Source organism: Mastigoproctus giganteus, chromosome 12 (assembly GCF_048544385.1).
Source record: "Mastigoproctus giganteus isolate SK-2022 chromosome 12, ASM4854438v1, whole genome shotgun sequence".
NCBI lineage: Eukaryota > Metazoa > Arthropoda > Arachnida > Uropygi > Thelyphonidae > Mastigoproctus > Mastigoproctus giganteus.
The window spans coordinates 165744559-165771135 of record NC_143586.1 but is presented as its reverse complement, the minus strand read 5'-3'; the positions used below and the strand labels follow the sequence as shown (position 1 = coordinate 165771135).

The window sequence follows — 26577 nt, the reverse complement described above, 5'->3', positions numbered from 1 at the left end:
AAAAAAAAAAAAAATTCTGAGTTACCCTGAGAGAGAGAGAGAGAAAAAGAAGTACTGGAAGGATAGACAAGGACTACTCCCCCCAAATATAAAACCTTAGGGGCTGGGTCTCATTAAGCTTACCTTTGGTTATAGATCACTGCAATAAATTACAAGCCACAATGATCAAGGTGGATGCAGTAAAAGTTTGCTTGCACCATTTAGCCATTCTAAGAATAACAATAAAAACTCTGTGGAACTTAGAGGAAAATCCTACTCTCCAATGCATGTCTAAGGTGTTTAAATTACCAGTTTTACATGTTCATGCTAATCACACCTATACAACGTATCATGCTCCCTTGTTATGAGAGTGTCAAATGGCATATCCCACTGAAACACAAGTGAAACTTGTGCGATAGAATTAGATATCTTGACATGTTCATTTATACTATTAGACTGATCTCTCTTTCAATTCATCATCTTCAATTAATATTCCCAGGCAAATACCAACAGCCACTTCGGTGTGAGAAAGAATACAATTACCATAAATGCCTAAATTATTGCTGGCTAAGTGTGTGTACACCATTAACAAAACATCAGAATTAGGATTAACTCTGTTTCATTCAATAGTCTTTATAAACCAACTGATCTACATGCTATGAAGGGCAGATGCCCAAAGAACATGAAAGTGGCTTAATTGTAAGCTCTGTCCTTGGCTTATGATCTGTAACATTTTTAATAATAATAATCTGATGGTAGACTATCATTAGTGATAGTTTATCATAAAAACTGACTACCATCATGTCAAAAATTTTCAAATAAAACTAATCAGAAGACAATTTCAGCCATTACATGAAGATATAGTGGCAATTAAAAAAGAGAAGTATGAGCACTGAACAAAATAAAAGAATTATTAAATTGTAACTGAAAGTAAAAAAATATCTTACATAGTCAATGTAATACTGGAAATCTTTTGGTGAAAGATTTTTCAGTACTTCTTCTGGCTTTGTTTCACTGTGCATGTATAGGCAAAAACAAAGCTACTTTATAATAAACAGCTCTATTGTACCTAACAAGAGGATTAAAAAAAAGTGCTATGCCAGAAATTGTTTCATTTAAATTTTTATTATAACACTTCAAAAATGTTTCCACTGCCTGCAGTTTATTCTTATGTAATAAAAACACATGCTGCTAAGCATAAATAACCATTTCACACAGAAATTATCTTGGTAGTGTTAATCATATAAGAAAGATATAATTAGTACTAAAATAGTAGCTTCCGTAGAAGGTTTGTTTTATTTTATCTCCCCCTTTAAATCAAAATAAGTTCTCTGACTCTTTAATGCTATATTAATCTTGAATCCTAAAAGAAAGTTTGCTCAATGAAATCCCCATGTACATGTCAACACACAAATTTATTGAAGCATAGCATTGCAGCTTACACAATTCGTCTTTAAAGCTAGTCATCACTGTTTCTGAAATTAGACCTGTATGCAGCAGGGCTAGGCACCATAATACCTCTCTGAAATTTGGAGGGTAGCACTGTTGGCAAAATTCCAATGCTTTACTGCCACGTACTGTACTCTTTCATTTACTTAATTGTCATATTCAAGATCAGTTGCATAATTTTTTTTGAAGCAAATTATTCTGCCACCATTAGAAAATTCTGACAAACTTCTAATATCATTATTAACAAAAAAAAAAAGGGGGGGGGGGGCATCACAACTACCATTCATTAGAGGGATATGAAAGTTTGTAGCCAGAGTAATTACACTGTGAAGCCACAAAAAACATTTCTTGATTCTCTTTCCCCCAAAATAGCATAATCATAATGACAACAGTAATTTAAAACAATGATTCTGACAAACATTCAGCCAAGGAAGAAATATATTTGCTTTAATACTCAACTAGGACCTGATATTTAGGTTACACATACACTGGTGTGCAAAATTTAAAGACCAGTCAGGTTTTCCCCTGTAGCTTCTCATAGGAGTGGCTTGGATATGGGAAAAGCATACCGAAGGAAACAAAACGGTAAAGGGACTTTATTCAAAGATGGAACAAAGGGAAGAGGTGGTCCTCTGTATGAGATATGGCCATACTTAGAACAATGTTGTTCATAAGTTCTTGCAGTAACATCATCCATTTTCTGGTGGGTGTGGATGTGCCACTAGGCATCTCCTCAGAGCGTCCCATATGTGTTCGATGGGATTTGGAAAAGGCAGACCAATCCATACGAACAACGTCCTCACTTTCCAAAAGCACATCACAGAAGAGGTGTGGTGTTATCATCCATAAACACGAACTCGGGGCCAATGGCACCTCAGTACAGAAGAGTGCACCGGTTACAGTATCACCTTCCAGTATCTGGAGTTGTATGTCTATCCAAGATAATGCCTCTACCACCATATTGATCCCTTTCAGTGATGTTTGTGGGGTGACACCATGTGCCAACATCTCGCCAGATTACTTGATGTCCAGAATTGCTGCTGAGACTGAATCTACTCTCATCAGTAAAGATTTTGTGGTTGTAACCTTTAGAAATAGTGTTGGTCCTTAAGTTTTCCACACCAGTGTACATGGCATATATAAAAAATTATCGTGTGTATCAATAATATGTGTAAGAGACTTTTGTCAAAAAGAAGTCTAATTTTGCCAATGATAATATGCTATAACTCCGTTAAACAACCCTTGCTCTGCAAAAAAATTTCTCAAATATTCAATACAGTAGCAAAATAAAAATCATCTCTTTACTTCAATTAACCCTAACCTTTTTTGGCAAGAGCAGATACCACTGGTTTCCTCCCCCCCCCCCTACTAGCCCCGAAAAAAATATTGCAAATCTGCCATTCTATGAAATTTTGTTCCCATATCTTAGGAGAAGTAGCTGGAAATCCTTGATTCTATTTGGAAAAAAAAAAGTGAATTAATGATCTCTATTCAGTTATGATAATTTTTTGGTATATGCCTTTTCCATGGGCACTCTAATTCTGGCAGCATCTTTTCATGATTCTTCAAATCTAACCCATTTTTCCCAGAAATACATATCATTGTAGCACCTTGCCATTTGTAAGGGTTATATTCTTTAAGATATCAGCAAGCTAATTTATGATTTTAAGCTGATAAAAAAAATTTGCTTAATCAACATAAGCTTCACCACCCCTTGGATGAAAGAGGAGGTTATGCAAAGTGTAGGTTCAATAATTATACAGTACACAAAGAAAGTTTATTTATATATGGAAACGTGAAATAAAGCAACATAATTTTATATGATAAAAAAAAACTTTTTATGCAATATTGTTATTAATTCTCAAAGTGAACCATGAATGATCTGATACCAAGGCTGGCCTATGTTGAGACTTAAATAATCAAAACCTCAACATAATAAGGGAAAATTAACAATTTTTACTAATAGTAAATGTGACAGTTAAAATGGATTATTAACTCTAGTTTTGATGACTGTACATGTCACTTTCAGGAAATTTGGCCTTGAGGTACAGTTAGCTTGGCAACTGCACCAATCAGAGTCACAGAATTGTCTGTCTGTGTTACACTTATTGTTTTCAACTGAAAAAAAAAACTCAAAATTCAGCATGCCACATAAGTATGGATATGTTCATGGTGAAGTGCCATTACTCCAATAATAAAAAAAAAAAAAAAAAAATGATATTTTGACTGCAAGGTTGGGGACCAAGATAAAAGCTGGGCACCATATACTTGTGCTTCTAATCTCCAAACTGGTTAGATCACATAACACTTGAGTCAGGTGATGGCTTAGATAAATCACCTGCACCCTCCACATCAACAGACCCTGATTTTATTTCCAATTTTCCCTCTGCAAGAGCTATGCAAAATATAAAATGATCTTATCAGAGATCTTAATTTACCAAAAAATAAGGCACTAAGGGGATTTAACCCAATTTTTTAAAATGGAAAATAACCTTCTTACCATAATGGACCCATTAATATTGACCAGAAGACTGGAGACTCTTCATAGATTCTTTGAAATTGAGTTTAAAAAACAGTGCTGCTATATAATGATAATGTACTACCATCAATTCCAATAGGACATGCAGTTCATATGAAAGAATCATACAATAACATGAAGCTTCTTATTGAATGCATCAACTACAAGAAATATCAATGGCAGATTTGCAGTGACTTGAAAGTTATCACTCATAACGTACGATCACTCATCGGTGAAGACAGGATATTAGAGCTGGAAAAGGAATTAGAAAATGTGAATTGGAATATCATCGGTTTGGCTGAAACAAGAAGAAGAAATGAATCACTTAGAAGTATCAAGTGGAAATCTGCTGTACACCAATGGAAACAGTGAAAGGAGTGAAGGTGGAGTTGGGTTTCTGGTCCATAAAGATTTTAAAAACAACATTTTGGAATTCAAAAGTACATCACCAAGGGTGTCAAGACTAATACTCAAGATTTCTAAGAGGTACAAGCTAAAGATTATAATGATTTATGCACCAACATCGAGCTATGACGATGAAGACGTTGAAGAAATGTACACCGAAATTGAGAGGCTTCTAGATGAGCAGAAAACCCACTACACTATTATTATGGGGGACTTCAATGCTAAGGTTGGAAAAAGGCAAAACAATGCAGAAAGTGGAACTATAGGAAATTGTGGGATTGGTGAAAGAAATAAAAGAGGTGAAAGACTTGTGGAATTTGCAGAATCTCAAGGACTGTCAGTAATAAACACTTTTTTCAAGAAAAGGGTGAACAGAAAGTGGACATGGAAGAGTCCAAATGGATTAACAACTAATGAAATCGACTTCATCCTCACTAACAGAAGATATATTGTGAATGATGTTACCGTCCTGAATAAGGTAAATGTTGGAAGTGATCACAGAATGGTAAGATGTACACTTGATGTAGGAAAGGAAAAAACTGACTCGAGTAAATAATACAAAGGTCTTTGAGATAACAGAGAAGGAGAAAAAGCAGTATGTACTGGAACTTAAAAACAAGTTTGAGCTTCTGCAGACTGCTGAGGACCAAGATATCGACGAGGAATATTACAACTTTCTGAAAGTGATAAAGCCCAAGAAAACTATAGGGAAGCAGAAATCCAAAGAAGAAAAAATTAGTCAACAAACACTTGTCATGATGAACCGAAGACGACAAATGAAGAGCAAGAAAAACACTGACAGGGAGAAAATTGAGTATACTGAGTTATGCAAAGCCATTAGAAAGAGACTCAGAGAGGACATAAGAAGATTTAACACAAGAAAAGTAGAACAAGCATTAAGGGAAAACAAAGGATTTAAATCAGCAGCCATGAGCAGTAATACAGAAAGACAAATGATACTGAAACTGAAGAATAGCGATGGTGTACTTATAAACAGCAGAGAAGGCATAATTCAAATAGCAGAAGACTACTATAGAGAATTATACAAGGAGCGAGGAAATGATACCAGCAGTGGGGAAGATGGATTGCAAAGTAGCAACACATACAACATACCCGATATTCTTCCCGATGAGGTAGAACATGCATTGAAGAATCAGAAAGCCCCGGGGGAAGATGAAGTTACTGTAGAGTTGTTAAAATTGGGAGGAAGAGACAACACAAAAACTGGCAAGGCTCTTCACAAAGCGCATTAGAAAAGGTGTGACGCCTAAGCAGTGGAATAATGCAATCATAGTTTTGCTGCATAAGAAAGGAGATAAATTGGAAATTATAGACCACTTAGCTTGTTATCCCACATCTACAAGTTGTTCACAAGGGTCATTACTAACAAGTAATGACAAGGGTTATTACTTGTTAGTAATGACCCTTGAATCAACCGAAAGAGCAAGCTGGCTTTAGGACAGGATTCTCAATTATGGATCACCTTCACGTAATATCACAGCTAATGGAGAAAGCAAATTAATGTAAAACACCATTATGCCTGGCATTTGTGGATTATGAAAAGGCATTTGACTCCATACAGCATAAGGCAATGTTTCGGGCACTGGAAAGACAAGGCATAGATACCCCATATATTATGATTTTGAAGAAAATATATGAGAGTGCTACCTCCTTTATTAGACTAGACAAAGACAGTAGCAAATTTAAAATCGAGAAAGGAGTTTGACAAGGAGACACAATATCTCCGAAGCTGTTTACTGCTGCCCTTGAGGAAGCTTTCAGAAGATTAGACTGGTCGCATAAAGGAGTCAATGTGAATGGAGAGTACCTAAACCATTTACGATTTGCAGATGACATTGTGGTTATAAGCCACGATCCCAAAGAATTAGAGGAAAATCTTAATCAGTTATGCACAGTTAGTAAGGATTTTGGACTAAAGATGAATATGGCTAAAACAAAAGTAATGATGAACAAGTATGCCACGGAAAGGGAAATAATGATTGAAGGAGCAGTAATTGAAAAGGTGGAGTCATATACTTATCTGGGACAAGTTATTAGCTGTAATAATGATAAATGGCTGGAAGTTAAGAGAAGAATAAATTTTGGATGGATAGCATTCAGGAAATATAGTCACATACTGAAGAGCAATATCCCAGTTTGTCTGAAACGTAAAATAATGAACCAATGTATACGCCCCACCATGACTTATGGAAGTGAAACTTGGGCACTCGCCAAAAGAATGGAAGAGAAGCTGAGAACTACACAGCGAAGAATGGAACGAATTATATTGGGAATCAGACTGTTAGATAAGAAGAGAAACACGTGGATTAGGCAGTAAACTCAAGTAAAGGACTTTCTTATCAAAACTAAAGAACTAAAATGATCTTGGGCAGGACACAGCTCGAAGATATGATGACAGATGGACTAAGAAAATAACACAATGGTACCCAAGAGGAGCTAGAAGAAAACCTGGAAGACAAAGGCGGAGATGGATAGATGAAATTCATGAGTTTTTGGGTAGTAAATGGATGGCCAGTGCTCAAAACAGAAGGAACTGGAAAGTTGCTGGAGAGCATTCATCCTGCAGTGGATTGAAAATGGCTGATGATGATGATGATGAGGTTCGTAATCTGAACAAGTGGAAGGATCCCATCAGAATTCAGTGTGCTCAACCCATTTACTAATACTAAACAGTAGCTTGAAAGATCTTTAAGAATCTCTGAATAAATTAGATATATATGGGGGGAGGGGTTATGGCATAATTTAGTGCCTGAACAGTCTAGTGAAAAAGGAGCTTAAACAGTAAAGGGAGCAAAAGAAAAACTATGTAACAGATAAAATTTCCTGTTCATAAAACAGATTTTTAAAACTATACTTTAATTCAATAGACCTATAACATGCACCTACTCTCATTTTTCCTTTCCCAGCACTTATGTCACACCAAACAGACTCAACATCAATTGAATGCACTTCCTTAACTAACAGCATAATTCCTCCTCCCTTTCTGTACACATTGTACTCCCCAAATTCCAATTCTGCACTGCTTATGTCTGTGTGACACCATGTCTCTGATATTCCAACAATATCTGCCCTTGATGTCTTCTCTGCACTTCAAGCATATCAATGAATCTGATATGCTTGAAGTGCATATCAGCAACTGTGCAGAGAAATAGTGGGCCAGTAAATCAGAGTGTCTTATAATGGGGGATTTTCATTTCCCACAGATTGACTGGAATTTGTGGTTTGGTCACTCACACACTAGCAAGGCTTTTGTTGATTTATTGGATAATTGTTTTCTACAGCAGCATGTTCAGAAGGCAACTAGAGGGAGTAATACTCTTGATCTGATTATCAGTAGTGATTCTTCATGCATTACGAATCTGCAGATAAAGAAACCACTAGGTGGCAGTGAACACACCGTGCTGAAGTGGGATTTACTCAAAGAGGTAACTACCATCAGGGGTAATGGGAAGTGTTTTTGCTTTCGTAAAGGTGACTACAGCAGTCTGAGACAGTATTTAAACTCATCAGTGTTACCAACGCAAATTCAAAATGGGAAGCATTCGAAGAATAATGTTGGAAGCTACTAGGCTTTTCAGACCAACTAAGAAATATTGTTCAAGGTTTAGGCCTAAATGGATGTCAGATGAACTAATTAGACATGTGGCAGAGAAGTAAAATGCATGGGATACATATAAATTAACAGGTGACACAGAAGCCTATGATAGATATAAGCTGGTCTGTAACCAAGTCACAAAGGAGGTTAGGCAGGCAAAGGCTGCAAAGAAAAACAGCAAAGAGTTCTTTACTTATGTAAACTCTAGAAGGAAAGGGATGAATCAGATTGGTCCACTTGATATCAATGGTTCAACTGTTGATGATCCTGCTCAGGTAGCTAACAAACTAAATGAATATTTTGCATCTACATTGACACATGAGGAGTTATTCAGGGAGGGGAATGCCAGAGGTGTATTCAACTCTGGCAGTAAGCTAGATAATCTTGTAATAACAGAGTACAGTGGAGGAGAAGTTGAAGATAAACATAAGAAAGGCACCTGGGGTGGATGGAATCTATCCAGTTATATTAAAGGAGACAGCAAAGGAAGTAAGTAAACCCTTAGCCATAATTATGAGAGCTTCCTTGGTCTCTGGGTAGGTGCCCATGAAGTGGAGATATCATCCCAATCCACAAAGGAGGATCAAAGGGAGACACAGGTAATTACAGACCTGTTAGTTTAACTTCTGTTTCGGGAAAATTAATGGAGGCACTGGTTAAAGAAGCACTGCAGGATCATCTAGTCAAGACTTCAGTTATAGCTCGGACACAGCATGGGTTTGTTAAGAGGAAGTCTTGTCTGACCAATTTGATTGGATACTATGATGTAGTCACAAAGGAACTGGATGCAAAGAATAATTTTGATATCATATATTTGGATCTTAGAAAGGCTTTTGCTACTGTTGCACATGGAAGACTGCTGCTATGGATAAAGGGATGGTTGAGTGAGAGAAGACAGAAGGGTAATCAATGGACACTGTTCTTCGTGGACTAATGTAATTGGTGGAGTTCCCAGGGTTGAGTGTTGTATTCATTAATGATATTGATGATAATAAATCAGGCTTAATGTCCAAGTTTGCAGATGATACGAAGGTCAGCAGGGTTGTTAATGACAGTATGCTGCTGCAACAGGATCTAGAAAAGTTGAGCAGATGGGCTGAGAGGTGCCAACTGAAGTTTAGCATTGACAAATGTAAAGTACTGCATATGGGAAGCAGTAACCCCAGAGTAATGTGTCAACTGTGTGGTACTACACTGACAGTGGCAGAGAGTGCAAAGGACCTGGGGGTAATTGTGCAGGCAGATATGAAGTTTTTTGAGCAGTGCAGATGGTCTGCAAAAGTAGCTCATGGTGTCTTGTTAATGATATACAGGAATTTTTCTAGCAGGGATAAGGAGGCGATTATCCCCTTGCATAAGACAATGGTCAGGCCACACCTTGAGTACTGTATACAGGTGTGGAGGCCTCATTTTAAGAAGGATGTAGAGCTGTTGGAATGAGTACAGAGAAGGGCAACAAGATTAGTGAATGGAACAAAGGGTTGCTCTTACAAAGAAAGCAAATTACAGTGTCTGGAGACTAGACACTTGCGAGGTGATCTGAAGTGTATAAAGCCTTGAATGGTTTGAGCATGCTTAATGCTGATGGGATTCTTCCTCTTGCTTAGAATAATTGCCTCAGAGGACATAAATTCAAATTGAGGAAAGACAGTTGTAGGATAGATGTGTGGAAGTTTGCCTTTAGCTAGCGGGTGGTTGATTGCTGGAACAAACTTCCATCTGTCATTGTAGAAGTTGATAGCTTAAAGAGATTCAAAGCAGAACTAGACAAACATTTGGAGCGAGTGTATGGGTGAAATGAGAAGGGTGTGTGTGTTTTTTTTTTTTTTTGGCTGATGCTATATAAGCTAATCAACAGATATGGGAGAAAAAAATGGAATAATGGCAAAGCCATACTAGGAATGAGGAAATAAGAAGTTCATGTATGCACAGAAGATATTTTATGTGAAAACATCTTTGATGGAAATAATGTCAGTGTGGTCACTAATGTTGACTCAGTAGAGGGCTGAGCAATATCCATTTGTAGACTCCATAACCAAAAACTACTATAAGAAGTGATTGTTGCATTCTTGAATCAAAACCTTTTAAATTTTTAAACGGTTTTAGGAAGTGACGTCATTTTCATAAGAAAATTTCATTACTGATCGATTTTACTCTAGTGCCGCCATAGATGTTTTCACATCACCAATCTCAGGGGCAACAACAATCAAAGCTAAGCAAAATGAATTTAAGATGGGAGAAGGATAGATATTCAAAGAAAAAACATGAATGTAATAGGCTTGAAGAAAGATCAATGGGCCAAGAAAACATTAGAGGAAAAGGAGTTTACTCAAATCAAGACTAAAGATCTAACAGGAAATAGGTAATGTGAAGGACTGATTTGTACATCATAAAAAGATGAAATGAAAACTGAATTTTTAATTTAATTAACTTTTTCTTGATCTGCAGTTAATAATTCCTTCTTTCACAAAAAGTTTAAAAGCAATACCTCCCCACCTTGCTGTGGAGCAGTCACATGAGGACTGGAAGACCTCTGTTATAATACATTTTCTTCCAGCTGACTTGTCATGCATATCTCAAGATATGCATCGGTCACTCCAAATGTTTGTCTAGTTGTAAAGGGATGGTTGAGTGAGAGATAGCAGAGAGTGGTAATAAATGGACACTGCTCTACATGGACTTATGTTATTAGCAGAGTCCCCGAGGGTTCAGTGCTAGGCCCATTGTTGTCATTGGGTATTTATCAATGACGATATATCATGCTTAATGTCCAAGTTTGCAGAGTTGTTAATGACAGTATGCTACTGCAACAGGATCTAGAGAAGTGGCAACTAAAGTTTAACATTGACAAATGCAAAGCACTCCATATGGGTAGCAGTAACCCAAGAGAAATGTACCAACTGTGTGGTGCAGGAAGGTGGAGCATGAAAAAGATCTGGTGTAATTGTGCTGTGCAGATGGGCTGCCGGAGCAGATCATGGAGTTTTGTCAATGATATATAGGAATTTTGCTAGTAGAGACAAGGAGGTGATTATCCCTTTGTATAAGGCAATGGTCAGGAGGCCTTGTTTTAGGAAGGATGTAGAGTTGCTAGAACGAGTACAGAGAAGGGCAACAAGATTGGTGAGAGGAACAAAGGGGCGCGCTTATAAAGAAAGGCTTAAGTTCTGCAAGTTTGTAGCATCTTGAGACTAGGCACCTGCAAGGTGATCTGATCGAGGTGTATAAGGCCTTGAATGGTTTGAGCAGGCTCAATGCTGATGGGATACTTGCACTTGCTCAGATTAAGAACCTGAGGGGTCATAGATTCAAATTGAGGAAAGACAGTTATAGAATAGATGCGTGGAAGTTTGCCTTTAGCCAGTAGTTAGTTGATTGGCTTAAATAAATTTAAGCATCCATTGCAGTAACTTACCCTTAATGCCATACTGCTCCAATTTGCACAGCAGTATTCCATGTGCAACAGTAGCAAAAGCTTTCCTGAAATCCAAGTATATAATATCAAATTATTTTTTGCATCCAGTTCCTTTGTGACCACATAGTAGTATCCAATCAAATTAGTCAGACAAGACTTCCCCTTTACAAACCCATACTGTGTCTGAATTATTACTGCTGTCTTGTCTAGGTGATCCTATATCACCTCCTTTACCAGTAACTTCATTATTTTTCCTGGAACAGAAGTTAAACTAACACGTCTATAATTATTTGTCACCCTTTGAACCCCCTTTGTGAATTGGGGATACATTTGCACATCTTTAGTCCATGGGGACATCCCCTGACTGTAAGGATGCTCTCATAATTATGGCTAAGGGTTGCTTACTTCCCTTGCTGCCTCCTTCATTATAACTGGATAGATTCCATCTGCCCCAGGTGCCTTTTTTAATGTTTAACTTCAACAATTTCTCCTCCACTTTGCTCGCAGTTATCACAAAATCAGTTAGCTCCCTGTTAGAGCTTGATAAACTTCTGACATTCCCCTCTTTGAATAACTCCTCATGTGTGAATGTAGATGCAAAATACTCATTCAGTTTATCAGCTACTTGAGCAGGATCATCAATAGTCGAACCATCTGTGTTAAGTGGACCAATCTGATTCATCCCCTTTTTCTACAGTTTACATAAGTAAAGAACTCTTTGCTGTTTTTCTTTGCGTCTTTTGCCAAAGATTTCTCGTAATCTGCCTCCACCTCCTTTGTGACTTGATTACAGACTAGCTTATATCTGCCACCTGATAATTTATATGCATCCCATGCATTTTTCTTTTCTGCCACGAGCCTCATTAATTCATCCGACATACATTTAAGCTTGAATAGTATTTCTTAGTTGGTATAAAAAGCCTAGTAGCCTCCAAGATTAAATCCCTGAAGGCTTCCCATTTAGAATTCACCGTCGGTATCATCATCAGTTGATCCCAATGTATAGAATTTAAAAACTGTCTGAGACTACTGTAGTCACCTTTACGAAAACAAAAACCCTTCCCTTTTACGAAAACAAAAACCTAACTACCCTAGATGGTAGTTAGATCATTAAGTAAATGCCACATCAGTACACTGTGATCACTGTCATCTAGTGGTTCCTTTATCTGCAAATTCTTAATGCATGAATAATCACTACTGATAATCAGATCAAGTCAATTTGCCTCTCTAACATACTGCTCTAGAAAACAATCCTCCACAAAAGTCTTGCTAGCATGCGAGTGATCAATTCAGAAATTCCAGTCAATATCTGGAAAGTTAAAATCATCCATTACATGACATTCTGATTTAGTGTCCTATTCTATCTCTCTGCACAACTATTCATTGTACCCATTAGGCCTATAACATATTCCTACTCTCGTCACACCAAACAGACTCAACATTGCACTGTCCACCTGTGAAGACTGGATGCACTTTCATAGATTTTGTTTCTTAACTAACAGCATAACCCTTCCTACCCTGTCTTTACACATTGTACTCCATGTCTCTGATATCCCAACAATATCTGCACTTCAAATTCATCAATTTTATTTACTATACTTCTAGCATTAGTATACATGCACTTGTTCTTACTCTTAGTTACCCTAACACAGCCCATGTATTTACTTGTTCCATGATGACTCCCAGCAACTTGCTCTCTAGGCTGCTGCTTGTTACAATAGAAGCAGTGCAAGAATCACTTTCGCCTCTGCCTGTGGCTACCGTTAATCTTTTAGTCTGTGTATTCGACCCATCTAACACTGCCTCGACAGCATCAGCAAATATTCTTACACCATTTCTATTTAAGTGTATCCCATCCCTGTAGAAACATCTTTCCTGTTAGCAAGCACAGAGCATGCTGAAAAAAATTTTACCCTATGAGTCTTGCACAATCTCTCCAGGGCTGAATTGATTGACAAGGCTCTCATCATATACTCCCTCCTATCGTTTTTTTTTTTTTTTTTTGTTAGCACATCGGCTTCTGTGGCCATAATGCACCTCCCAAAGTTTTTGCATTTTGTACTCTGATCCAAGCCCGAGGCGGGATTCGAATCCGTGACCTTTGGGTTGCCAGGCAGGCACTTTACCCACCCAGCTAGCCCGGTCGGCCCTCCTGTCATGTCTGGGCAGAATTGTCCAGACACGATAGAAGGACAATTTCCTATCGTGCCTGGACAATTTCAAATTTAACTTTGAGACTTTCCAAGTTAAATTTAACTTTGAAAATTTTCAAAGTTTCAAATTCAAACCTAACTTGCGACTTTTTTCCAGCATGACATGTACTTTTAAGTAAATCTGCAGATCTCTTACTCTTAAGGTCATTAGTGCAAAAGTGTACAATGATATCTACCTTACAACGTCATCAACTTTTGCCCCTGGCAGGCATACCCCGATCATGTTCCACCTATTCTTTTTGCATAATATATTCCCCATCTCCCTGATAATAGTCACCGACAGTAACTAGTTCCTGTGGTACCAGCGCATTCTGTCTTGGAGATTGCCTCTGTGTTGTATTATGCGTTGTGTTGAATGGCTGAGAGTTAGATGGTCCCCACATATTAATTTCTTCGAGGCATTAATCTTGCACCTCAGACTCTCATAGACACCCATCAGAATGCTGAGTTGGCGCCTAATTTCTTCAGTCTCTGCACCTAGCACACACAAAGACATCTTCCTTGGCTAGATCATGTCCTGTTCTAGACAGGTCTACAAACATTTCGCACATTGTTTTAGACTGTGATGCATTGGAGAATCACCCCCTTCGGTTCTCCCACGAGCCACAGCACTCTGGCTATTCAGTAAATGCTGCTTTGCTGCTCTACTCTGGGTCATAATTCCGTTAAGTATAATTTAATTAACAATGAACTTTAATAAATTTTACTGATTAATTTATAATACTATAGTAATCTAACAGATTTCTAATACAGTGCTATGTTTTTTGCTATCTAGTTTTATGTTAATCTTACGCTATTCTGTATCACATAACAATGGGATACGGAATGGGGCCAACGAATGTAAAATCTACAGACACTAAGTATTAACTTTCAAAATCACCATCTAATTTCAAAAAGAAACCACTGAGTTTGGCTAGAAGTATAAAGCTACTTATAGAAAATATAATTTAGTATAACAATTAAGTCAATAAAACGACTAAATATATGAAAACTTGGTGTTCGCCGGAGCAGCAAAAATCTTAATCAATGTAGTAATAACCTCGTACCTCTCTGCCTACAGTTTACCACAAAAAACGATACATCCTAAAGGAACCTTAAGTATAGTAAAAATGTATATGAATTCTAATGAAAAAAATGTCTGCCTGTCTCCAAAACACAGATTTGGAAAGGCTAATTTTGTCCACATAAAAATTTATGTGAAAAAAATCTTTACACAATGCAAGGATAGACGATAAAATCTTACACGCAATCAACCATGTAAAGCAGGTAGCTGATATGAGGCATGTAATAGCTGCACAGTGGACCATGAGATTGTTTACAAAATTACACCCTTCTAACCAGATAAGACGTGGGGAAAGGGTCCGAAATCCAAGCTGCTGATATATGGCTGCACGGTGCATAGATTTAGCTCAAATTTTGATAGAATGCATTGTCATGCGAATTAGGAATAAGCACAAAGTTTCAGCCTTCTATCTCTATTAGAAGCAACTGAAAAAGTGATCAGCAGATTTGATGATAGAGGCAGTGAGTTAATATAAGGTATAAAAGGAGACATTAGGTTAAGCATGGATGTTCGAGCTGTGGTATAGTAGACTCCGTTGGATATACTATCTGGTTTCACATCTTAAAATTAAAGCATTCCTGCTTTAAGAAATATCACTTATTTATCAATGCCTATAATGTTTTTCATTGAATTCATAAAGAAAACTTTAAATATGCTTTGAAATTTAATGTTGAGCCATACCTGAAACTGTATTATCCTTTCCTGTGAAAGACAAAGATACATCCGCTCGGTATCTTTCATGTAAAAAGCACACTTGTGTAATTGAGAAACTGGATCATCAGCATCAAGAAGAGCTGTCTGCTTATCCACTTTTCTTATTATCTATATGAATGAAAACAGTAAAACTAATTTAATAACTAGGTTATAAAAAATCTGTGAAATTACTCATATTGCTTTGAATTTTACCAGACTCCAGTTGGTTTCCTCTTCACAGGAATAAATTATATTCCTGGAATCTACATGCTACCCAAAGGTATGAATTTCATGACATCCAACCTTCAGTTGCTCCTTCTGATTTATGCCCCATGGTTCAACAGTACAAAATACCCACCCACATTTATTTTACTAATCCTTCAGGGCTTTATGATACCCAAATCAAGCCATTACTTCTTTTTTTTTTTAGTAAAAAAAAAAAAAATTTAACAACATGTTGCATCCCAACTCTCTGTATGATATAAAATTAGCTCATCCACAATTTCACTGTAATTTTAAAGAAAAGTGGGAGACCTGGAATGATGTAGAATTTGAAGGACACTAATAAAACCTCACAAATTGTCATAATGTGACTGTTATTGTGCACAAAGATGTACAGTTTTGTAAGCAGAACCTCCCTCATGGTATAACGTGTTGAATATTAACAAGACCAAATTATACAAAGTTGGTATAGACACTGAATATGCAGAGATTTCAAAAGGATACTAACCGTGTAATTTTGTCTTATTAACGTGTCAATACTTAAGCCTGATGAGATGATTAAGTAGGAGTTAAGAAATGTCTTCATCTGTTTATAGCTTAATTATAGTTATTTACTTGCAAGCAAGTAATGTCCCGATCATATGCAACAGGATATGATTTTACTTCTGTTGCTACTGACAGACATTCAACAGCAAATTGGGTATTGATGCATTTGTTCAAAATTTAACTGGATGTCACACAACCAAAAAAATTAAGTCTTCTCTCCAATTTAAATTCAAGAAATTTTATTAATTACAGGTTATTTTTAATTTAAAGTTTTAGTTTTTTACAAATAAATAATTCCCTTACAATACAATCTATATATTGATGAAGATTCTCAGAAAATAGCCACAATATTTGGTTACAATTACATCATTAAATAAATATTATAACTGTTGCAGTGAAGTGCATCCTTAAAATGACAGTGTCGGGGACCATGGCAGTGCTGTTTAATAGAGTGATTAGTGTACAAGTGTTTCAGTTCCTTTCGTCCTTCTTTTAAAGATTGGCTGGATGAATACATTCCAGTAAGTACTGAAAGGGTGGATATGAATAATAGCGCTCCAGAAAATAAGTGGGATACTATCTAGACCAGTGCTGTGCAATTACTCATCATTAGGATTGTGCTAAGGAATAAATTTTTACACAATTTATTTACAAGTATTTTCTGGACTGTATTTATATACCGTATTTCCCCGTGTATAAGACGCACCTTAATTTTGGGGCCCGAAATTTGGAAAAAAAAAAGTATTACATCAAGTTATTGAACTCAAGTTTTATTCATCATAAAATTCATACAACTCATCACTGTCAAAACTCCCATCCATTAACTTGTCCTCATCTGTGTCTGATGACGAATCAGACACAGTCTTCATATATTGCCTCGTCCTCAGTTCCATCTATGGCATTTGAAATGCCACACTTCTTAAATGACTTGACAACGATCTCAATCTTGATATTATCCCAGGATCTTTTCACCTAGGTACAAACTTCTCCTACAGTTGGTTTCTTCACTCTTCCTGCTGGTGTCAAATTGTCCCCAGAAGACTTCATCCATTGGTTCCATTCGTCTCTCATATCAGCTTTGAAGGGTTTGTTAATGATGACATCAAGTGGTTGGAGATGGGATGTAAAAGGTATGACGGCAAGTTTTGTTTTTTGCTCTGCAGCAATCTTCTTTGTATTTTTTGTTGTGTGCCCTGAACTGATCAAGCCCCAATAGGGCAGGTTTGCGTAAGAGCCCACCTGGTCTCCAACCCGTTGTCATGAATGTGGACAATCACTCCTCGGGGAATGTCTTCTTTTGGCACTGTTTTAAGTTTTAAAATCAGCATAGGAGGCAGCTTGGTTCCGTCGGCACAACAAGCTAGAACAACAACTGTATAATGGCTCTTTTCATGTCCACTTGTTTTCACCTCCCTTCTTATCAACAGTTCTGTTACTTGGGACATCAAATTGAAGGGGGACTTTGTCCATATTTGCAATCTGTCCCAACTCAAACTGATGTGACTTACGACATTGAATGATAAAATGATGAAATTCAAGGACCTTCTGCTCATAGCTTTCAGGCATCTTTTGGGCAAGTCTGGTGCGTGTACGCATGCTTAGTCCATTCCGTTTCATGAACCCGAAGCACCAATTGTGTCCTCCTTTGAAATCAGTAACTTCTTTTTCATCAGCAGTTCTTCTTGCCTCATGCTGAACCATCTTTGTAGACACAGGAATTCCAATTACCCTTTGCTCTTCAATCCATATCTTCAATTCCCTCTCTAAATCAGGCCATTTTGCTGACTTGCCTCTCATGGCCTTCTTCTGCCGTGGCCAGTCTCGGATTGTTTTCTCAGTTGAAGGAGGACCAGAATTACATTCAGCAGCACGATTTCCATTCACTTTTGCAAACTGGATCACTTTTAACTTGAATTCAGCACTGTACGGCAATCTTTTCTGAGCCATTTCTGGGCAGAACATGGCAAAACGTAACCTAATATACCGGTAACAAGTGCGAAACAATGAGCGCAAAGACAAGCGTGAAAAAACGAGAAATGAAAGTAAAAAAAATATACAACCACTGTATAAGACGCACCCAGTTTTTAGACCCCAAATTTTTCGAAAAAAGGTGCGCTTTATACACATGGGGAAATACGGTGCATTAAAAAAATGTTCTAGTGCCCTACAGGCAACTAAAGGTTGAGAAATACTGATCTAGATCACTACAAGCACTGTTCACTTTTTTTGAGTGTAGTTGTATCATCTGTACCCAGTTTAGTCGGTTCAGTATATCATTTAAGCTCACTTGAATAGGAAAAGAGTTTGTGGTTCTGTGATAAGAGTTCCTTGATTATTCTTAAGGCATGGATGATACTGAATTGATTGGTTTAATAAAGGGACTTGTGGCTCTAGTGATTATGTTGTTTTGAACTGAATTCATATAGCTTAGTTTTTTTTTTAATGAAAGGTTATTAGAATTTTTATGGCGCATCAGCATCTAAGGCTATAGTGCGCCTTAATGAAAGGTACTAAAACTTATAGTACTCAGTACCATGCATGGGTTGAAGGATGAAAGAAGATACTTAAATTTCTGTAGATTGTAATATTCCGGATAAATGAGAAAAGACATGCAGCAGAAACAGAGCATATGTGAGATGGGTTATTAATTAACCAATTGCCCCCTTTTGAATAAAATCTAGGAGAGGGACACACACACACACACACACACACACACACACACACACACACACACACACACACACACACACACACACACACACACAGTGGGAACAATATTCCATGGCAGATTCCAGATTTGTTGAGTAGCTGTTTAGAAGAAAATTAACACTGAGATTGAAAGAGAGGAAGCTGTTTTTGTGATGTATTTATGCCAAGATTAGAAGTCAAGGTAATCCCTAATAGAGATATACAACCTTGTCTAGAAATCAATGTTAAGCATATGTGCAGAAGAATCCTTTTTGTGAGATATGACAGAGTTGAAATTAACTGAGTTCTATTTGTCCCATTGGAGGATTAATTACTTGAGATCAGAATTTAAGGAATTGGTAGTGGATATTAGAGAAATTGAAGCTGTTTGTGCCAGGCAAGATTTCTTAAACTGGAAGGAATGTAATGTGCTATCATCAGCAAAACTATTTATTATAGAGTTTTGCAGTCATAATATACAAGGGAACAGAATGGGAGATAGAACAAGAAATGTTCTGAAGGTTAGGTGTTTCAAGGATCACCTACAGTGAGCAGTCAGAGAGAAAACTGGAAATCCCATTAGTCAGCAATCCACAAGATGAAAACATTTATTAGCATTAGTAGAGGCATATGATGCAAGCTTATACAGCATCAGCCAAAAAAAAAAACAACTTTCCATCCATTTGCTCCAAAGTTTGTTTACTTCTTTGAATTCATTAAAGCTATCAACTGCCACAACAACAGATGGAAGTTTGTTTGTTCCAGCAATCAACTACCCGCTGACTAAAGGCAAATTTCCACACATCCTATTTGACAACTGTCTTTCCTCAATTTGAATCTATGATCTCTCAGGTTCTTAATCTGAGAAAGAATCCCATCAGCATTGCTCAATCCATTCAAGGCCTTATACACCTCGCAGGTTCTTAAGTCTCCAGACACTGCAATTTGCAGAACTTAAGCCTTTCTTTGTAAGAGCACCCCTTACCAGTCTTGTTGCCCTTCTCTGTATGCATTCTAGCAACTCTACATCCTTCCTAAAATGAGCACTGCTCATTTTTGGGAGGATGCCTTATACAAGGGGATAATCACCTCCTTATCCCTGCAAGCAAAATTCTTGTATATCATTGACAAGACCCAGACATTTAGGAGACCTTTATGCCAAACATGATCAAGAGCAAGTGCTTGAATTTAATTAACCTTTTCCATTAAAGTTGTCTGTAGCTGGATAACATAAGCCAGTATATCACTAGTAAATTGACACTGATGGAAGGTTTAAAGATAGTTTAGGAGTTGACAGTTAATGGATTTCCTCCATTATGTTATAAAAAATAAAAGTAAATGCAACTGGAAGAAGGGATTTGTCACCCTTTTTAGGAACTGGCTGAATATGAGCAAATTCCCAAGCAGAAGGAAAAACAACAGTAGAATAAGAAAGTGTAAAAGGGGACTGCTAATTGTTTTATGGTTGTGACCTCCAGAAATCTGACCGGACCATGTGGTATGGTTGGAGACAATCGTAGGGTAATCTCGAGTTCTGGCCTATTCAGTTGACAGCTGCAGCTAGCACTGTCCACGCGTACATGCATTAATTTTGAAGGAGAGTTTCAAAATTAAAAAAAAAATAAAAAAAAACATTGAGGACAATTTCAAGTAAACTTCTCGAAAATAGAACATTTTATTAAACATATAACTATGTTAAAATATTGTTTTATTAATTTAATATAAAAACCAATTTGATTTTTATTAAACCAAGTTAATTTTGTCATTTAGTAACTTTAAATAAAAACTGGTATGTTAAAGATAGATTCCAGTTAATCCGGACAGAGTGTGGTCCCATCAAGTCCAGATTAATAGGATTCTACTGTATTTATTGCAATTATGAGTGGTTATTTTCTGAATTCCTGAGGCATATTTTGAGAAAAAAAAATATGGTTGAAAATAAGAGGATTCCTGCAAAATAAGCCCCATTATACCCATCATGTGAAATTTTTTTGCAATTTTTCATCCATCTCTTCTGTTTGCACAATGAAAAACCTACCAAATGATGGGTTTGGATTTTAAGCCATGATTCTCCAGTTGTTTAGCGAAACTGACAAAGACATGTCATTACAAACATAGTCTAGGTCTTTAGAACTTCACTGCCAAACTGGAGCATGTATTGAGCATGAAAAATGAGTTTTTTGGGAGTCCATGTAATTTAACTATTATATAAAAAAACTTTTGATACTTTTGCACATAAAAGACTGCTTCTTGGACTAATGTTATTAGTCTAAGAAGAGCAGTGCAAATATGTTACCTTTGTCAGATTTTACAATAAATGGAAAAGTATGTTTTCTATAATTTCACGTTGCGTTTCAATGGCATCTTAAAACTTTCTCTATAACTAACTATATTATAACAGCAAGATGAAGAAATGGTCAAATTGAGTAAAAATGAAGGATTCCTGTCATAAATCTGAAGAGTTGGCAGCTTAGTCCTTTTACAGTTATGTATGTATGAATCTAGAGGTCAAGTAAATGCTTCCATATCTTACCTGTAGATACAGTTAATAATAAACTAGTGTATAATCTGCCATATGGTGTAAATTAGATACTTTGTTATCTGCTGTATGAAATTTCTAGGTCTGACATTCTCAAGCTGCTCACCTTACCACTTTCTGCATTTCCAGATGTTGACATGTAAAAAATGCTGTCTTCATTCTTTGGCTCCATCAGTAATTAAGATCTCCACTTATGCTTTTGAATATGAAAACAGTCAAGTGCTAATATGCTTGCTCATAACATATATCCTGAGAAGTATTGCTAAGGTTGCACACCATAACATAACAGTGTAATAGGCTATTATTATGAGAAGACATTCAGCTATAGTCACACCTACAACAATAAATTGATGAATTCCAGTGGGGAAAGAAAGAACTTTGAAATTAAAAATCATCTTACCTTTAAAAAAAAAAAAGCCATCTTATTATGCAAATCAACTTTAATTATAACCCTTCTTATTATAAAATGTGACTTTCTCAAATTTCATTCTGAGGGATTTTTTTTATTATTATTTCTTGGGAATTTAATGTGCATAGTAAGAAGTTTAAATAAAATATTATTCTTTGATAAGTTATTTTGGCTGGCAATTATCCTAGTGTAAAGTATGTGGGCAAAGGTAGGTACATCAAGCCAAGCCTAAACAAGTTGTTAAATCTTCAGCCAGGTATAAATGGAAATTCACTGATGGCATACCCTTTCATTTTCCCACTCTCTTGAGGTTTGGTACAGATGTTCTAGTGTGCTAGAACAAGGTTGCCTCTTGCAAGTCTAAAATACTGAAGGAGCTGATATTGTCCTTTCAGTACTTAGACTTCATGGACACACATCAATCTACTTGTCCAGTCATTCTGTAATAAAAAAAAAAAAAACTCCTAGATGTGAACTTTTAATGCTGCTGGACTGTTAGAAATACTGGGTATATATATAAATCCTCCCCCAACCATTTGTGGCACTTGTCAATAGCAGCAGGTAGATGAATCTTGTCACCCAGTGCTACTGATTTGAGATTAATGAAGGATCAAAGTTCCAGCATCCACTAAGACAATTCTTTTGAGGTTACCATGCGATCCAATCTTAGTATAATGCCAAAAGGATGTTTGGAGGCTGATCATTAGTAGTAGTAATAATGGCAGATGATGCAAGAAAGCAAGCTTATATATCAACAGCCAAAAATAAACACACACTTCACCCATCCATACCCTCCAAGAATTTGTCTAGTTCACCATTCAATTTATTTAAACCAACCACCCACACTGGCTGAAGGCAAGCTTCCCTGCAACCATCCTTCCTCAAATTGAATTTATGTCCCCTCATGTGTGTAGTCAAAGCAAGTGAATACCATTAACATTCAGCTTACTCAATCCATTCAAGGCTTGAGACACTGCAATGTGCAGAACTGAAGCCTTTCTAGGTAAGAGAACCTGTTCCAGCAGACCTACAACCTTCCTAAAGTGAGGTGTCCAGACCTGCATACAGTACTTAAAATGCAACCTAACAATGGCCTTATACAAAGTGATAATCACCCCCTTAATCTTGCTAGCAAAGTTTCTGTATATCATTGACAAACCCTGTGAGCTGTCCTGGCAGCACTATTATCCCCAGCTTTTTTTTTCATTCTGAAGCTCACACAGTTAAGTTACTCTGGGGTTACTACTATCTGTCAGTGTTAAACTTGCCATTTCTCAGCCCATGGAACCAAATTTCCTAGATCTTGTTAAAGTATTATAACTTTTGTATCATCTGCAAACTTAGACATTAAGCCTGATATACCTTCATCAGTATCATTAATAAATACTGAAAACAATTATTAGCACTGGGAGAGGCCACAAAGAGCAGTGCCCATTGATAACCACTCTGTCTTCTTCCACAGCAGTAACTAGCCCTTAATGTCACATTGCTCCAGTATCAAAAGCCTTATTAGATATCTGATGTTATGGCAAGTGCCAGAGTAGTATGAATGAGGAATTATGTGAAGGAAGTCTCCTGTGAAGAGGTGTGTATAGCATATCATACCCACAATTAAACTTTTACCTCATCTCCATCAATGAACAGTTAAGTTAATGGAATAAACTTATCTGTGAAAAGAATTAAAACCTTCAGAAATATACATGGCTTCATTTCTAATGTCCATTTCCAACTAAAATCTGCTTATTTTTCCTGATAAAATTTCAATTACCAGTTTCTTCAGACTCCAAATCTCTTCACACTGATCAAATTCATTTGTTGTCTATTATTCTTCCAACTGAACAACTCACTGAAACTTTCCTTGATGAAGTAAAAACTCACAATTTTATAGTAGTACAGGTCCAGTTTTTAGGGATGCTACAGATTTTTTTTTAATTTACCAGTCATCACCTTTCATAACTTATTCATTTATTTTGCCTCAACATGATAGGAGGGAGTGCATAATAAGTACTTTGACAATCAATTCAGCTCAGGAGAGACTTTTTTGTAAGGATATTCAGTTGCTTGAGTCAAATGTACATTTAAAAAATTTAGGTTTTTCTGTGAGTAAGCCTTTGAAGACGCCACCACCACCACCACTTTGTATTATTATTATTATTTTTGATGTGAATCAAGATATTGAAGGAATGTGCTTGAAGAGGAAAAGTTTTCATTTTCAAGAGTTGTTGTTGTTGTTATTTTGGTTTTTAGGAGCATTAGCAACTAAGGTCATATTGCTCCGGGATATGCGGTGGTCATTCCCTGACCTTTCCGCATCCTCCGTATTTGGTGGTGACGGGCTCGAACCCCGGTCTAATCAAGAAGTGTGTGCTACACACTGCTGCTCCTTCCCACCTGGCTACGGAGGCACCTTTCAAAAGTTAGTAGATATAGTAATAATAAACACTGGATATTGACTGTCAGTTTTAAAATTCAGGACTTCCTTGAGTGCTCTGAGTATATTTACTTGGATTGTAAAAGTCGCAAATTCAAGTTTAACTGCAATGTGCTACAGGTGTCTTCACTCTGAATATATGCTATTTAAAGGAAATAGTTTCTTTTTACTGTGTCAGGATGGATGAACTTGCTGATTGTTGTTGCTTCAAACCCCATACCAAGTTTGTTTTCTCTCTTTCCTGCCCTTGCTATTCTTCTTTACACTTTTAGAGTGGTATGGAGATCAGTACGTTTGACTTGACAGCTAGGCTACGTGTCACAACAAACAAATTTTAAAAAATACAATATACACTTAAATAAAAGGGGTGCAAGAATTCAGAGAAACCCAATAAATGTTTAAAAAAAAAAAAAAAAAAAAAACATCTTTTAGAGAAGACATTGTGTCATTCAAAAACTTTTCAGATTGAAACTTGACTGTTGCTCTGACAACCCTTCGACTTCAAAAGTCAGTGCTCATATGTGAATTGATTTAGCCCCCCTTAACAGGTCACAATTTTTGTAATGACTCCAGAAATTGTTTAAGGGCTATTAGCAATTCCAAAAAAGGCCCATCAGGAATGCTTCTAGAAGTGTTTGAAATTAGTGTAACGTGACTACTTCAATGGAGATGCATCCAAATAGCCAGGTAAACTTTTTGACCACACTATATATGTTATGCATCTATTTTTGAAATTCGCGAACTGATCCTTGGGTGGAAAGTCATGTATTTGCAATGCTGGAGTATTCGGTTAAGAGAACTCACTTTGCATTAGTTTGGTGGTCTAACTCTTCCTTCCACCCACCAATAATGTAACAAAAAACCTTCAAGAATTGCACACATCTGCCTTTTGAAGAGTCTCTGGTTAATGTTTTAAGTTACTTTATTTATTCTGAAATACACGTTGTACAGGTCATTTCAATTTTTATTAAAATCTAGAAATAAATAAGTAAAATTGATGGAAGTGAAAAGAACCCAATTTAATGTTAGTAATTAATTCAATGCAAATGTCATTAACTTTTAGTTTGGAGACAGCCTTAACTAGCCAAAACAAATATCAAAAATTAAGTTCAAGCTAACTTAGCAACTCTGGAAAAGCATGCTTGCCCATCCGTTGCAAATTAAATAAATCCTTCACTACACTACTTTGTTCATTATCAAATTAAATCCAGTTTTTTGTTATTACCAGTCAAAAGTTAAACTTTTACTGTGCATACCAGCCTTGGAAGTGCCATGCCAGTGACAGAACAGACTAGCTTCACTGTGGAACCATAATGGATATAACCATCTCTCACTGTGAATTCCTCAGACTCTGATTCTGTGTCATCCACTAAAATAATTGAAATACATCAATCAATATAAATTTTATAAAAGAAATTGTGTAATTATTATTCTGAATAAATATGCAACAGTGTGCCCACTTATTCAGCTGATGTAATAAATGTAATTTTCATTAATAATAATTTGTCAGCAGTGCTATGAAAATAGGATACAAATGCACTGTACAACTTGACTTAAATTTCATATGGGTTTTCCATAGTTTATTACAAAATCTGTAGACTGCTTGCTCCAATGAATGACAGAAATCAATCATTCAAAGATGAAAACTTCAGGCAACCCTACTAATATAGTCTGAATCATTAATCAACTGTTTGTTTTGCAGTAACCACTACACGCTTTTTTTTTTTTAATGTTCCCTCTGAAATTATAAATATGTAGTGGCAAACACTTTTAGCTCAGCAGTATCATGAATTGCTTGAAATGTTGGCATAGAACTAGTTACCTCTCAAAAAAAAAAAAAAAGTATATGTACTTTAATCTATTACCTCCCACCTTTTTGAATTTGGGTAAATAGATTTACTATTTCTGAAGTTAGTAATAGAATATATAAGACAGCGGTACCCAGATAATGAATGCCCTTTGAAGTTGCTTAATCTTTTTTATAGAATTAGTGACAATGATAACTAACTCAGCCACCTAATGTGTAGAAGTTTTAAACAATTTGTAATTAGGTTTAAAGTATCAAATTACACTGTAAAAACATAATTTGCTTACCTTTAAATTGTCATTCATTCTAAAAACATGTTACAATTGGGTTATGAATTTTTTTGAAAAGAATATAAGTAACTAGCCATTATGAACATTTTATATGTTTATTATTGCTATTGAACAAAAAAAAAATTCATAACAGCCATTTCAGAAGGTGCTAAAAGTTGGAAGAGATAACTTTCATAACATAAACAGCTGTTAAGTGTTTTAGATATCAAAAGATAACTTGCTCCAATGAATGACACAATAAAATGCTCAATCAATTATCCAAGGGTAAAAAAAAAAAAAAAAAATTGAAATATA

The 26577-nt window shown here is 36.3% G+C and overlaps 1 protein-coding gene across 1 annotated transcript in view; it reads right to left on the bottom strand.

The window, feature by feature from the left end:
* Nucleotides 1-26577, bottom strand: part of LOC150077572 (recombining binding protein suppressor of hairless-like) — a 240189-nt gene that overhangs the window by 24623 nt on the left and 188989 nt on the right. The window contains exons 10-11 of the mRNA XM_090386536.1: nt 25443-25555; nt 15340-15480 (exon numbers count right to left, since the gene is read on the bottom strand). Of these exons, the coding sequence (XP_090242662.1) occupies nt 15340-15480; nt 25443-25555 (254 nt within the window). The remainder of the gene's footprint in view (nt 1-15339; nt 15481-25442; nt 25556-26577) is intronic.